This window comes from Cherax quadricarinatus, chromosome 93 (assembly GCF_038502225.1).
Source record: "Cherax quadricarinatus isolate ZL_2023a chromosome 93, ASM3850222v1, whole genome shotgun sequence".
Classification (NCBI taxonomy): Eukaryota; Metazoa; Arthropoda; class Malacostraca; order Decapoda; family Parastacidae; genus Cherax; species Cherax quadricarinatus.
This window is the reverse complement of record NC_091384.1, coordinates 14,190,811-14,204,558: the sequence shown is the minus strand read 5'-3', so window position 1 is coordinate 14,204,558 and position 13,748 is coordinate 14,190,811. Positions and strand designations below refer to the sequence as shown.

The window sequence follows — 13,748 nt, the reverse complement described above, 5'->3', positions numbered from 1 at the left end:
GGATCACCGGATTTACGAAAAGTAGGTGAATTGGTAAAACTTTTTGGGAGACCAACGGGGATGATGGTCAATAAGGATAAGTCAATGCTTATGCACGTGGGAGATAGCATTAGTGGGAACATAGGTCAGGAGGAGGGTTGGCCTTTAGTAAATCACATCAAGGTATGTGGAATTGTTCATATGAGAAACATTCAGGAAGCGAGGAAGGTTAATTCGAGTGAGGTTGTGGATAGGGTGTTAGGTCGCTTGGCGGGGTTGCGTGCAGGAGGCTTAACTTTGCATCAGCGTGTAATTGTAGCAAATGTGCTTTTGTTTGGTAAGTTGTGGCATGTGGTAAGTATGTATCCGTTAGTTGCGTGTGATGAGAAACGTTTATTGAAGCGTGTATTTAGATATATATGGGGTTCAGGTTGTGATTGGTTAGCGAGAGATGTTGTGTGTTTACAGACTAGTCGGGGTGGACTGGGGTTAATGAATCTGCATATGAGAATATTAGGTATGTACGTTAAAAATAGTTATTTGCGTGAGGGTCGGAGGGTTGGTAGAGGTTTGAATTGGATTCGAGGGGATTTGGTATGATGCATGAATGGTGGAGATGTTCCGAGATGCGAGAACATTCTGAGGGTTTTAATTTATGCAAGGGATCCAAGTCGAATCAAGATTAGAAAACTGGCAAGGGTGGGAGAGAGGGAGGGGGTGGCTAGCGTAGAGGATATATATCCAATGTATGCATGGCAAGATATTTGGGGTCGCTTGAAGGAGTTACGATTGAGGGTTTGGGTACTGGAGGTCATGTTTAAATTCCTTCACAATATATTGCCTTCCGTGGAGGTTTTAGCGAATAGACGTGTACAAGTGGGTAAGGAGCGTTGTGTGTGTGGGGATCTTGACACGGCTTTCCACGCAGTGTTTTTTTGTGAGAGATTGGAAGCGGAAAGAGTGTGGTTTAGCAGAGTTATACAGATGGTGGGAGGTGAGGGAATTAGTGTCTTAAGAGCATTAAGTCTAGATGTAGGGGAGGTAGGGTTGCCGGTTCAAAGGGCGATTGGATATCTAGTCACTGACTTTGTATATACTTCATGGGCCTGCAGACACGTATCAGCAAGAGAGAGGATCAGGGCGCTGGCAGCAATTTTTTATGGTATACAGCAGAGGAATAGAGAGATTGCTGGGGGTAGATGGCTTTCGACTTTTTCAGTGGGATATTGTAATTTTCATGTTCGTAATTTATGGGCATTAGTACCATAGAGGGTAGACGTGGCTGGCCTTTTCTTGTGTGAGCGAGAGTGACGGTTGGATTCGAAATGGTGAGGAATAATGATGAAACATTGGGAAGGGGCGGTCATGTAAGGTCATGTAAGGTCTAGAATATTAATAATAATAATAATCTTTATTTACTACAAGTACATGTACATGGTATACAGTCCTAGCTGACAACAATGACATACTACTACATAGAAAGCCACTTGTTATGCTGAGCATCTCGGGCAAATTAGGTCAGTGTACCAGGATGCGACCCACACCAGTCGACTAACACCCAGGTACCATTTTACTGATGGGGAACATAGACAACAGGTGGAAAGAAACACGCCCAATGTTTCTACTCTGGCTGGGAATGGAACCCAGGCCCTCGCCGTGTGAAGCGAGAGCGTTAACCACCAGGCCACCAGAGACACCCGAGAACAAACCGGGGCTTAGAAAATTTTTTATGTTATATTGTTTGCCAAGTGAATAGATCGAATAAAATGTACGTTAACCTCTTATAATACACATCATTTGTGTAGCTGAAACGACACATGCTATAGTAATATTGTCGTCAGTATGATGACGCCTTAAGGTTAGATTTTGAAACTATAGAGGTTCGAGCAATCCCTGGCATACGTCGGCGACCCTCGTCTCTATTAGTTATACACTGATGTACCTTAGGGTCGACATTTAAGATAATTGTATTGTTGTTGTGATACTGATAATGGATAAATGTCGAACACCGATGCAGGAGATAATCTCAAGCAATGGCCTGTCGTGTATTGCTAATAGATGAACGTGATGGTCATATGTGTATATATCCTGTTAATGCTTGGCTTAGCTCAAGCATATTCAAAATGTATGTATTTGATGTATGGTTCTTTAAAAGGTATCAGCCTTCACATGGTTTATATAATCTGGGATATATGTATATGAACCTACTATCACAATCTTTAATCATTACGTGTTCTGTATTTTTTTTTTCTACGTTAATGTTACTCAATGCAAGATTTAGGCTTGTTGTATAATTTCTCATGATGTATTTTTGTGCTTCAAATAGGGAAATAAGGTTTTAATGTACTGTAACTAGATCGTTTTGATACCTTACGATAGGATTTTGTTATTTGTAGGGATTGTACTTGTATACATAATGTTAAATCTTTTACTTGCGGATGTGTCTTGCCCAGTGTTTATGGGGGGTTTCATTGTGAAATGCCCTAATGTAATGTTTATTATAGGCTTTGTTTTACCTAACGTTTTAGGTCAATGTTCTGTATTTTTAATATTTGTAGGTTGTGTGACATTTACAGAGCAACTTGTGCAAGATGTCTTATTTAACAGAGCAGTGGGGGTTGGTGTGAGCGCTGACATAAATTGCAAGCTTTGTTTGTATTAATGGTTTTGTTCCGTGCTGGAGCTCTGTTAGGCGATTCCAGCACTTTGCAGGACGTATTATGGTGGTATGTCTTGGCAATTTTATTGAAGGCTTAGGTTTCCCTTTTGTTTCATTATTGTAATGTATAATGTAGTTGATGAGTGGAACAGTCTACCTAGTTGGGTTATTGAGGCTAGGACTTTGGGTAGTTTCAAATTTAGGTTGGATAAGTACATGAGTGGGAGGGGTTGGATTTGAGTGGGACTTGCACATCGGAGCTTGTTTCTTGGGTGGCATTGAAAATTGGGATGGGCAAATGTTTTGTAAGTGGGATGAATTGTAAAGGACCTGCCTAGTATGGGCCAACAGGCCTTCTGCCATGTTCCTCCTTTCTTATGTTCTTATGTTCTGAGTGCTTTGTGAAAGGAGGTTTTATTGTACAGTGTAACAGGAGTGTATTGTAGGTTTAGATTCTGTTAGTGCATTTTCTGAGCAGATATTATCATGCTCTTTTCATTGTTAGGTGATGGTTTACCCTTTAATACAATATGATTGTAACACTGGGGTCTGATGGTGGTTGACACTAGATCATTGTATTTGCAAGTGGCAAATTGTTGTGTTTTTTTATTTATTTATATCTTGTATTGTGTCTTTTTCAATGAAATATAAAAAAAAAAATTCGTATCACTCTTGGGCCGTGCGGACAGGCTGCGCAGTAGCTCCTGATTCGTCTAGTCTCAGCGCAGTTTTCACCAGTCTACTCACAATGGCAGGAGGAGGACACAGGCGCGTCAACACTGCCTTGATTTAGTGACTGGCTCATTTAATAGTCAGAATACTCATATTCTGCTGACGGCGATCCTGAGAGATACGTATGGAATTGCCAATGAAGACCTTTACGGTGTAGCATTAAATGGCAATACGAGGTTATTCGTCAAATTCAGACAAGGCTGCACCTATGAGAATATGGTTGCTAAATACCAGGATGTGATAAAGACCGTTAACCCTGGTGTTACCGTCCGCCTTCGAGATGTCTTCCGTGTTTACACATGGGTGAAGGTGCGCAACGTACACTTTGAAGCGGACGAAAGCGATTTAAGGAACGTTTTTGACCGTTATGGCACCGTGCATCTGGCGGCGTTGGGACACTGGCCTGATGGCCCCCTTGTTGGCATGCCGGAAGGGTCGTTTTCTTTGAAAATGTCCCTTAAGCACCCTATACCGTCGTATGTGGTAATGGAGGACTTCAGAACGCAAGTGTATGTGACACATTCAGGTCAAAGGCGCACGTGTAGACTCTGTGGGGTGTATGACCACATTACAGCACAATGTTCGACGAGGCGTGGAAGACCAGAGGTCGCGACGAGGAAGGAGGTGACAGCAGTACCGCAGTCATATGCTGGGGCTGCACAGAGTGGGAAACTGTAGAGTGAGGAGGTAGAGGGGGAGACAGAGGAGTCACCTGCCTGCGTAACTCTACCGGGTGTGGAGGAGGACGTAGGCGTGGTGTCGGCGACATTGGAGGATGCATACGCACCCGCCCAGGATGACATGGAGGCATGCATTCGAGAGGCTTTAAACGTTTTGTTGGAAGCTTCAACAGCTGATGGACTCCAGGGTGGGCTGGAGGATGTCAGTGTACAAGAGGGAGGAGGAGGTGTCAGAAAGCCGACTGTAGAACACCAGGTTGTGACTGTGGAGGTACACAGGGATGATAGATCCGAAGTTGACATGATCATCGATCGTGGCTGTCGCAAAAGGGCTGTGGTGACGACGGATAGTGACGACGTTCTAACTCCCGTGCAAAGATCGGGGAAAAAGACATGGCACGATGAGACCCGTAGAGGAGTGGGCGGATCCAACAATGTTCACCAAGATAGAGAGGAAGGCATAGGAGGTCGTGGGGGAAGAAGTGGAGAGAATCACAAAGGTGTTAAGAGTGTTAGGATATCTAAGGGTAAACCATCAATGAAACCTTCAGGTGTATTACACTAAATGTTAATGGTTTGAAATCAGACAACAAGCGTAACTGTCTGGTGGCGTTTTTGAGGAAACATGTTCCTGACATTGTGTTTTTACAGGAACACAATCACAAATCTCCCGGGGAATAGATAATTCCTGAATATGTAGTGTACATGGGCAGTTCTAGCAAATTGAAAGGTGTGGCAGTGTTAATAAAAGAGGCCAGCCCGTTTTCTTTACACACCTGTGAGGTTGGGGAGGAGGGGAGGGTGGTGTGGGTGGTTGGGGCATGGGGTGGTGTGCAGGTGGGATTCATCGGCGTCTATGGACCAGGGGAAAGTGATATGCGAATAAAAAACGTTTTTTTTTAAGGGATGTTTTGGTGTATCATTTAAGGTCGCTGCCAGCCGTCACAATCATTGGGGGAGATTGGAATTGTCTTGATCGCCGCAAGGATGTCAAACCTAGGGGAAGTTTTTTTTTTCAAGTTTTTTAGGGGACTTACTGCGGGGTGTGAATGTCTTTGATGTAGGGGGGGGGATGAGGTAGGGAGGAGTGTGCATACGTTTATTAGGAGGGAGTATGCAGCACGATTGGACCGCAAATATGTTTCTAGGGGAATCATGGTTCGAACCGTTTGTGCTCTAAATGTGAGTTTCTCTGACCATAGAGGAGTCATGGTGAACGTGGATTGGGAGGGATTACCGAGGCGGTACAGAGGTTTCTGGAAAATGAATGTTGAGTTAATGTGTAAAAGGAGCGTGAGAGAATCTTTTGCGAGTGTATGGAAGGAATGGTGGGATAACCGTAGGGTAGGTAGAGATATTATTGAGTGGTGGGACACGATTGGCAAGAGGAAGGTGAGAGACTTCTATCAGAGGAGTGGGGTAGAGGAACGAAAAATGCAACGTGGAACTTTGTCTTATCTGGAAAACCAACTGCAGGACTGTTATGTGAATGGTACGGGGGTGTACCCGGTGGTGGAAATTGAAAACTTAAAGCGCATGATAGGGGATATCCATAATCATAATTTTGATGCGGCGCAGATAGCGAGTGGCATACAGGAGGTATTATGGGGAGATCGCCCTTCGGCGGTTGTCCTGCAGGAGCAGAGCAAACGCCGAAGGGCGACAGAATTAATGGGATTGGAAGTGCACGAGCAAATGGGGGCGTATAGCAGGGGACAGTACATTACGACAACTGAGGGAATGAGATGCTATGTGGATAAATGGTACGAATCGCAATATGAGAATGTGGGGATCTCTAAGGAGGTGCTAGAAAAAATGGGTGAATGGCTATGTTGTGATTTAGAGAATAAGGATCGAATAAATTTGAATGGAAGCATAAGTGAGGAGGAGGTTAGACTAGCGGTAGAGAGTATGAGTGCTGGGAAATCACCGGGGATCGATGGTATCCCTTGTGATTTCTATAAGGAAAACGGGGAATGCCTACGCGACTTTCTAGTTGTATTATTTAACGAAATGAAAACAAGCAGAAGACTCGGGGAACAACAAAGAACAGCCATTGTGGTTATGATTCCAAAAGAGGCTACGGGGAACTGAGTCCAAAATTATAGGTCGATAACATTAATGTGTGGTGATTATAAAATATTTGCGAAAATGTTAGGTAATAGAATTAAAAGGGTATTAGAGAAGGTTTTGGATGAAGGGCAATATGGGGTACCCGGAAGATCAATGTGTGTGGGGCAAGGTATTATACGCAGGTTCATTGACGAAAGTGGGCAGGGTAATGCAGGGGGAATACTGGCTTTGGACTGGCATGTGGCATACGATTGTGAGGAACGTGAGGCTTTATGGAAGTTCATGCAGTGAAGGGATTCGGGAAGGAAATAGTAAGGTGGACGATGGCTTTGTATAAGCAGGCTATGTTTAGGGTACAGATAAATGGCAGGTTAGGGAATTTAATTGGAATGAAACGTGGTTTAAGACAGGGGTGTTCTGTATCACAGATTCTTTTTGCGTTACTTCATGATCCTTTTTTCAGAGCTGTACAGGAGGGTGTGAATGAGGGTGAAATGCGAGGAAGGGTGGGGATAAAAGCGGGAATCGTAGGCTATGTGGATGACACCACGATTTTATATAGGGGATCACCGGATTTACGAAAAGTAGGTGAATTGGTAAAACTTTTTGGGAGACCAACGGGGATGATGGTCAATAAGGATAAGTCAATGCTTATGCACGTGGGAGATAGCATTAGTGGAGACATAGGTCAGGAGGAGGGTTGGCCTTTAGTAAATCACATCAAGGTATGTGGAATTGTTCATATGAGAAACATTCAGGAAGCGAGGAAGGTTAATTCGAGTGAGGTTGTGGATAGGGTGTTAGGTCGCTTGGCGGGGTTGCGTGCAGGAGGCTTAACTTTGCATCAGCGTGTAATTGTAGCAAATGTGCTTTTGTTTGGTAAGTTGTGGCATGTGGTAAGTATGTATCCGTTAGTTGTGTGATGAGAAACGTTTATTGAAGCGTGTATTTAGATATATATGGGGTTCAGGTTGTGATTGGTTAGCGAGAGATGTTTTGTAATTACCGACTAGTCGGGGTGGACTGCGGTTAATGAATCTGCACATGAGAATATTAGGTATGTACATTAAACATAGTTATTTGCGTGAGGGTCGGAGGTTGGTAGAGGTTTGAATTGGATTCGAGGGGATTTGGTACGATGGATGAATGGTGGGGATGTTACGAGATGCGAGAACATGCTGAGGGTTTTAATTTATGCAAGGGATCCAAGTCAAATCAAGATTAGAAAACTGGCAAGGGTGGGAGAGAGGGAGGGGGTGGCTAGCGTAGAGGGTATATATCCAATGCATGCATGGCGTGATATTTGGGGTCACTTGAAGGAGTTACGATTGAGGGCCGGGGTACGGGAGGTCATGTTTAAATTCCTTCACAATATATTGCCTTCCGTGGAGGTTTTAGCGAATAGACGTGTACAAGTGGGTAAGGAGCGTTGTGTGTGTGGGGATCTTGACACGGCTTTCCACGCAGTGTTTTTTTGTCAGAGATTGGAAGCGGAAAGAGTGTGGTTTAGCAGAGTTATACAGATGGTGGGAGGTGAGGGAATTAGTGTCTTAAGAGCATTAAGTCTAGATGTAGGGGAGGTAGGGTTGCCGGTTCAAAGGGCAATTGGATATCTAGTCACTGACTTTGTATATACTTCATGGGCCTGCAGACACGTATCAGCAAGAGAGAGGATCAGGGCGCTGGCAGCAATTTTTTATGGTATACAGCAGAGGAATAGAGAGATTGCTGGGGGTAGATGGCTTTCGACTTTTTCAGTGGGATATTGTAATTTTCATGTTCGTAATTTATGGGCATTAGTACCATAGAGGGTAGACGTGGCTGGCCTTTTCTTGTGTGAGCGAGAGTGACGGTTGGATTCGAAATGGTGAGGAATAATGATGAAACATTGGGAAGGGGCGGTCATGTAAGGTCATGTAAGGTCTAGAATATTAATAATAATAATAATCTTTATTTACTACAAGTACATGTACATGGTATACAGTCCTAGCTGACAACAATGACATACTACTACATAGAAAGCCACTTGTTATGCTGAGCATCTCGGGCAAATTAGGTCAGTGTACCAGGATGCGACCCACACCAGTCGACTAACACCCAGGTACCATTTTACTGATGGGGAACATAGACAACAGGTGGAAAGAAACACGCCCAATGTTTCTACTCTGGCTGGGAATGGAACCCAGGCCCTCGCCGTGTGAAGCGAGAGCGTTAACCACCAGGCCACCAGAGACACCCGAGAACGAACCGGGGCTTAGAAATTTTTTTTATGTTATATTGTTTGCCAAGTGAATAGATCGAATAAAATGTACGTTAACCTCTCATAATACACATCATTTGTGTAGCAGAAACGACACATGCTATAGTAATATTGTCGTCAGTATGATGACGCCTTAAGGTTAGAATTTGAAACTATAGAGGTTCGAGCAATCCCTGGCATACGTCGGCGACCCTCGTCTCTATTAGTTATACACTGATGTACCTTAGGGTCGACATTTAAGATAACTGTATTGTTGTTGTGATACTGATAATGGATAAATGTCGAACACCGACGCAGGAGATAATCTCAAGCAATGGCCTGTCGTGTATTGCTAATAGGTGAACGTGATGGTCATATGTGTATATATCCTGTTAATGCTTGGCTTAGCTCAAGCATATTCAAAATGTATGTATTTGATGTATGGTTCTTTAAAAGGTATCAGCCTTCACATGGTTTATATAATCTGGGATATATGTATATGAACCTACTATCACAATCTTTAATTATTACATGTTTTGTATTTTTTTTCTACGTTAATGTTACTCAATGCCAGATTTAGGCTTGTTGTATAACTTCTCATGATGTATTTTTGTGCTTCAAATAGGGAAATAAGGTTTTAATGTACTGTAACTAGATCGTTTTGATACCTTACGATAGGATTTTGTTATTTGTATGGATTGTACTTGTATACATAATGTTAAATCTTTTACTTGCGGATGTGTCTTGCCCAGTGTTTATGGGGGGTTTCCATTGTGAAATGCTCTAATGTAATGTTTATTATAGGCTTTGTTTTGCCTAACATTTTAGGTCAATGTTCTGTATTTTTAAAATTTGTAGGTTGTGTGATATTTACAGTGCAACTTGTGCAAGGGTCTTATTTATCAGAGCAGTGGGGGGTTGGTGTGAGCGCTGACATAAATTGTAAGCTTTGTGTTAATGGTTTTGTTCCGTGCTGGAGCTCTGTTAGGCGCTTCCAGCACTTTGCAGGACGTATTATGGTGGTATGTCTTGGCAATTTTATTGAAGGCTTAGGTTTGCTTTTTGTTTCATTATTGTAATTTATAATGTTTTTATTCCTATGTTTATCATATCTTCTGAGTGCTTTGTGCAAGGAGGTTTTATTGTACAGTGTAACAGGAGTGTATTGTAGGTTTAGATTCTGTTAGTGCATTTTCTGAGCAGATATTATCATGCTCTTTTCATTGTTTGGTGATGGTTTACCCTTTAATACAATATGATTGTAACACTGGGGACTGATGGTGGTTGACACTAGTTCATTGTATTTCCAAGTGGCTGATTACTGTGTTCTTTTATTTATTTATATCTTGTATTGTGTCTTTTTCAATAAAAAAAAAAAAGTGTCTGTGTGAGGTAAAACCAGCTGGTGCCTTGGTGTGAGGTAAAACCAGCTGGTGTCTTTGTGTGAGGTAAAACCAGCTGGTGTCTAGGTGTGAAGAAAAACCAGCTTTTGTCTTGGTGTGAAATAAAACCAGCTTTTGTCTTGGTGTGAAATAAAACCAGCTGGTGCCTTGGTGTGAGGTAAAACCAGCTGGTGCCTTGGTGTGAGGTAAAACCAGCTGGTGCCTTGGTGTGAGGTAAAACCAGCTGGTGCCTTGGTGTGAGGTAAAACCAGCTGGTGCTTTGGTGTGAGGTAAAACCAGCTGGTGCCTTGGTGTGAGGTAAAACCAGCTGGTGCCTTGGTGTGAGGTAAAACCAGCTGGTGCCTTGGTGTGAGGTAAAACCAGCTGGTGCCTTGGTGTGAGGTAAAACCAGCTGGTGCCTTGGTGTGAGTTAAGACCAGCTGGTGTCTTGGTGTGAGTTAAGACCAGCTGGTGTCTTGGTGTGAGTTAAGACCAGCTGGTGTCTTGGTGTGAGTTAAGACCAGCTGGTGTCTCGGTGTGAGTTAAGACCAGCTGGTGTCTTGGTATAAGGTAAGGCAAGCTGGTGTCTTGGTGTGAGGTAAAACCAGCTTGTGTCTAGGTAAAAGGTAAAACCAGCTTGTGTCTAGGTAAAAGGTAAAACCAGCTTGTGTCTAGGTAAAAGGTAAAACCAGCTTGTGTCTAGGTAAAAGGTAAAACCAGCTGGTGTCTTGGCGGGAGGTAAAACCAGCTGGTGTCTTGGCGAGAGGTAAAACCAGCTGGTGTCTTGGTGAGAGGTAAAACCAGCTGGTGTCTTGGTGAGAGGTAAAACCAGCTGGTGTCTTGGCGAGAGGTAAAACCAGCTGGTGTCTTGGCGAGAGGTAAAACCAGCTGGTGTCTTGGTGAGAGGTAAAACCAGCTGGTGTCTTAGTGTGAGGTAAGGCCAGTGTTGCAAATAAGAAATTTTATATTATTATTATAATCAAAAAGAAGCGCTAAGTCACAAGGGCTATACAGCAAGAAATTTTATAAAGAACTTCAGAATGTGGTCTGTTACTATTTTTTTTTTCTTATGCAGCAAGATTTTGGATCCGAGTTATTTAAAAGGTATTTTAGAGTCTAGGGGAAATAATTTCAACTGGGAAACTCCATAGAATAATATTCAAATTTATTAAAGTATTTAAATACAATACTTTATCTTCTCTCCATAGTTAATGTAACTTAATACTTTGTACAATAAATTTACAATATACATTTAGCTCAAAATCATGGAAATATCACATTAATAGGGAAGATTAATTATTCTTCCAGTAATTAAGTCTTCACTAACATTTACGTCTTTATCTTAACAAGACTGTGTAAACTCAAACTACAAAATATACAAGATTCAACAAGACCTTTGAATCCGGAAGTAAAGGAAGTAGAAAGCAAGAGTTTGTCTGAGAAGATGTATCTCTATGGATTACTGAACTGTCCAAGAATATAAATATCAAAAGAATCTTTCAGAGCATTGCGGAACAAACTGAGTCAGTTCTAGAGTCAAATTCTCAAACCCATTCAAACTTTACACCTTAAGAGAGCCAATATACGATCAGTTGTCAAGGCTAGAGCAGGGAGCGGACTGACTACCTGCCAGTCTGTTGACCTGTCATCAGGTTGGATCATCTGACCCAAACGTCAGTCAGCCGGACATAAACAATTGAACAATTCACCGGATGGTTCCGAGACTTAAGCTCTATATACATAATCCTACCTAACAATAATAATAATAATAATAATAATAATACAGGGATAATACCATAGTATTTTTTATATATTTTAACAGATAATTACATAATGCCGAAAGTCTCTATTCTAGCTATAAACGGGGACTTTCGCGCTATAATATTAAGTGATGATCATATTCTCTTACAATAGTTAAATATCAAAGGATAACCAATCTCCAAGATATAACAACCCCTCCCCCCGTACTACAATAGGTCGCAGTAGGGAGTTTGCAAGCGTCCACAGTAATATCTCCTTTATAGTAAGCGTCCTCTTGGTAAATAAGGCATGTAGGAAGACGGAAGAATGGAGATGAAAGAACTCGATCAGCATGGTTATTTGCCAGAGGATGAGCTTCTGGAACAATGGCCACAAGAACTATCTGGAGTGGCATCCATCACAATTCGAGAATAGGAGTCTCACACATATGACTGTCAGGGTCATCCATGTGGACTTAATACTTCGTCCCATCAATGAAACGGTTTTCATAATCATACTGTCAATATAAAAGAAAATCATTAACAAAAAATATATATAAATTAGGCTTTAAGAGTACTCATCTCTTAACCAGTCTCGGCTGAGTGGTTGAGGGGAGTAGACGTGTGCTGGGGATCTGGACCTACTAATTCGCAGGCCTATCCCTTATACACGGTCCTGTGCTGGCTGACGACACCTCTGGGATCCTCTCTCGTTTTTCCAGGTTTTCCCAGTAACTTTGAGCTCCACCATGGCTGACGAGGAGTTTATCTTTGATCCCAGCTTGAAGAAAAAGAAAAAGAAGAAGACTGGGTTTAATCTTGATGCAGCCTTAGCAGATAGCAGTGGCACCCTTCCTGTTGAACCTGCACCCACTCCAGAAAATGGAGAAGTTCCTGAAGTCAAGGAGATCACACCTGAAACAGATGATATGGAAATGTTTGGAAAAAAGAAGAGTAAGAAGATGAAGAAAAAAATGTTTAATTTAGATGAGTTAAGTGAAGCATTGCCAGAGACTAAGGAAAGTGGCGTTACTTCTGGAGATGATCGGTATCCTGTCACAATTCAACCAGCTGAAGTTGATGACTTTGATCTTGACATGGACTTCAGTAAAGCCAAGAAGAAAAAGCCTAAAAAGAAAAAGGGGCTAGTTGACCTCATTGCTAAAGATGAATCTGTAATAGACAGCGATGACAAAGAATTAGAGACTGGGGATGGATGTTTAGGTAGTGAACATGATTACACGTATGATGAATTATTGGAACGTGCATTTAATCAACTCCGAGAAAAAAATCCAGAGATGGCTACAGGTGAAAAGAAAAAGTTTGTCATGAAACCACCACAGGTTGTGAGGATTGGGTCAAAGAAAACAGCTTTTGCCAACTTTGCAGAAATATGTCGGCTCCTTCACAGAATGCCCAAACATGTATTGCAGTTTCTCCTTGCTGAATTGGGTACATCAGGAAGTATTGATGGTAGTAATCAGTTGATCATCAAAGGACGATTTCAGCAAAAACAGATAGAAAATGTACTTAGGAGATACATTAAAGAATACGTAACATGCCACACATGCCGATCACCAGACACGATCCTCCAGAAGGATGCACGCCTCTATTTTCTTCAGTGTGAACAGTGTAATTCCAGGTGTTCTGTTGCTCCCATTAAGTCTGGTTTCCAGGCTGTGGCCAATAAGCAACAGAGACAGGCCATCAGAGCAAGCAAAAATTAGGTGACAACATTTAGCATAAATTATTTTTCATTATATATTTTACATTTAGACAGTTTTATATTTGTAAACAAAACTCAATCACTTCTATCTCAACAAACCTGGGTGTGGATATTTATCAGAATGTAAATTAATTTTCAAGTTTTGTATGGAATAAAGTATATTTAGGTAAAAAAAAAAAAAAAAAAAAAAAAAAACGCAGGCCTACATGTATAACATAGTAATGTGTGAGTTACCCAGGATGGACCAAGGAAGTCAACCAGAGTGATTTATCTCATTGTCATTTGTAACATTACCTAGTTTTTTTTTTTTTTTTTTTTTTTTTTTTTTTTTTTTTTTTTTTTTTTTTTTTAGTAATTCTGTTTACAATCTATGGTTGGGGTAAAAGGTTGTCTTCAGCGTTCATTGTAATGTCTGCTATATTATTATTTCAGTGAGGTACATTAGGTGGCAGTAGCCTGAAATATCTCAAGTGGAAGTTATCATTTGAACCTCATGTTTAATGTGATGTATGTCAGAATTCTAATTTTATGCTCAATAT

At 41.7% G+C, this 13,748-nt stretch overlaps 1 protein-coding gene across 1 annotated transcript; it reads left to right on the top strand.

Annotated features, from left to right (window-relative positions):
- The first annotated feature begins 12,175 nt into the window (after positions 1-12,175).
- LOC128703448 (eukaryotic translation initiation factor 2 subunit beta) lies at positions 12,176-13,354 on the top strand. The gene has a single exon (XM_053798101.2). It carries the CDS (start codon positions 12,233-12,235, stop codon positions 13,208-13,210), a length of 978 nt encoding a protein of 325 aa, XP_053654076.1. The 5' UTR covers positions 12,176-12,232; the 3' UTR covers positions 13,211-13,354.
- Positions 13,355-13,748: the final 394 nt, after the last annotated feature.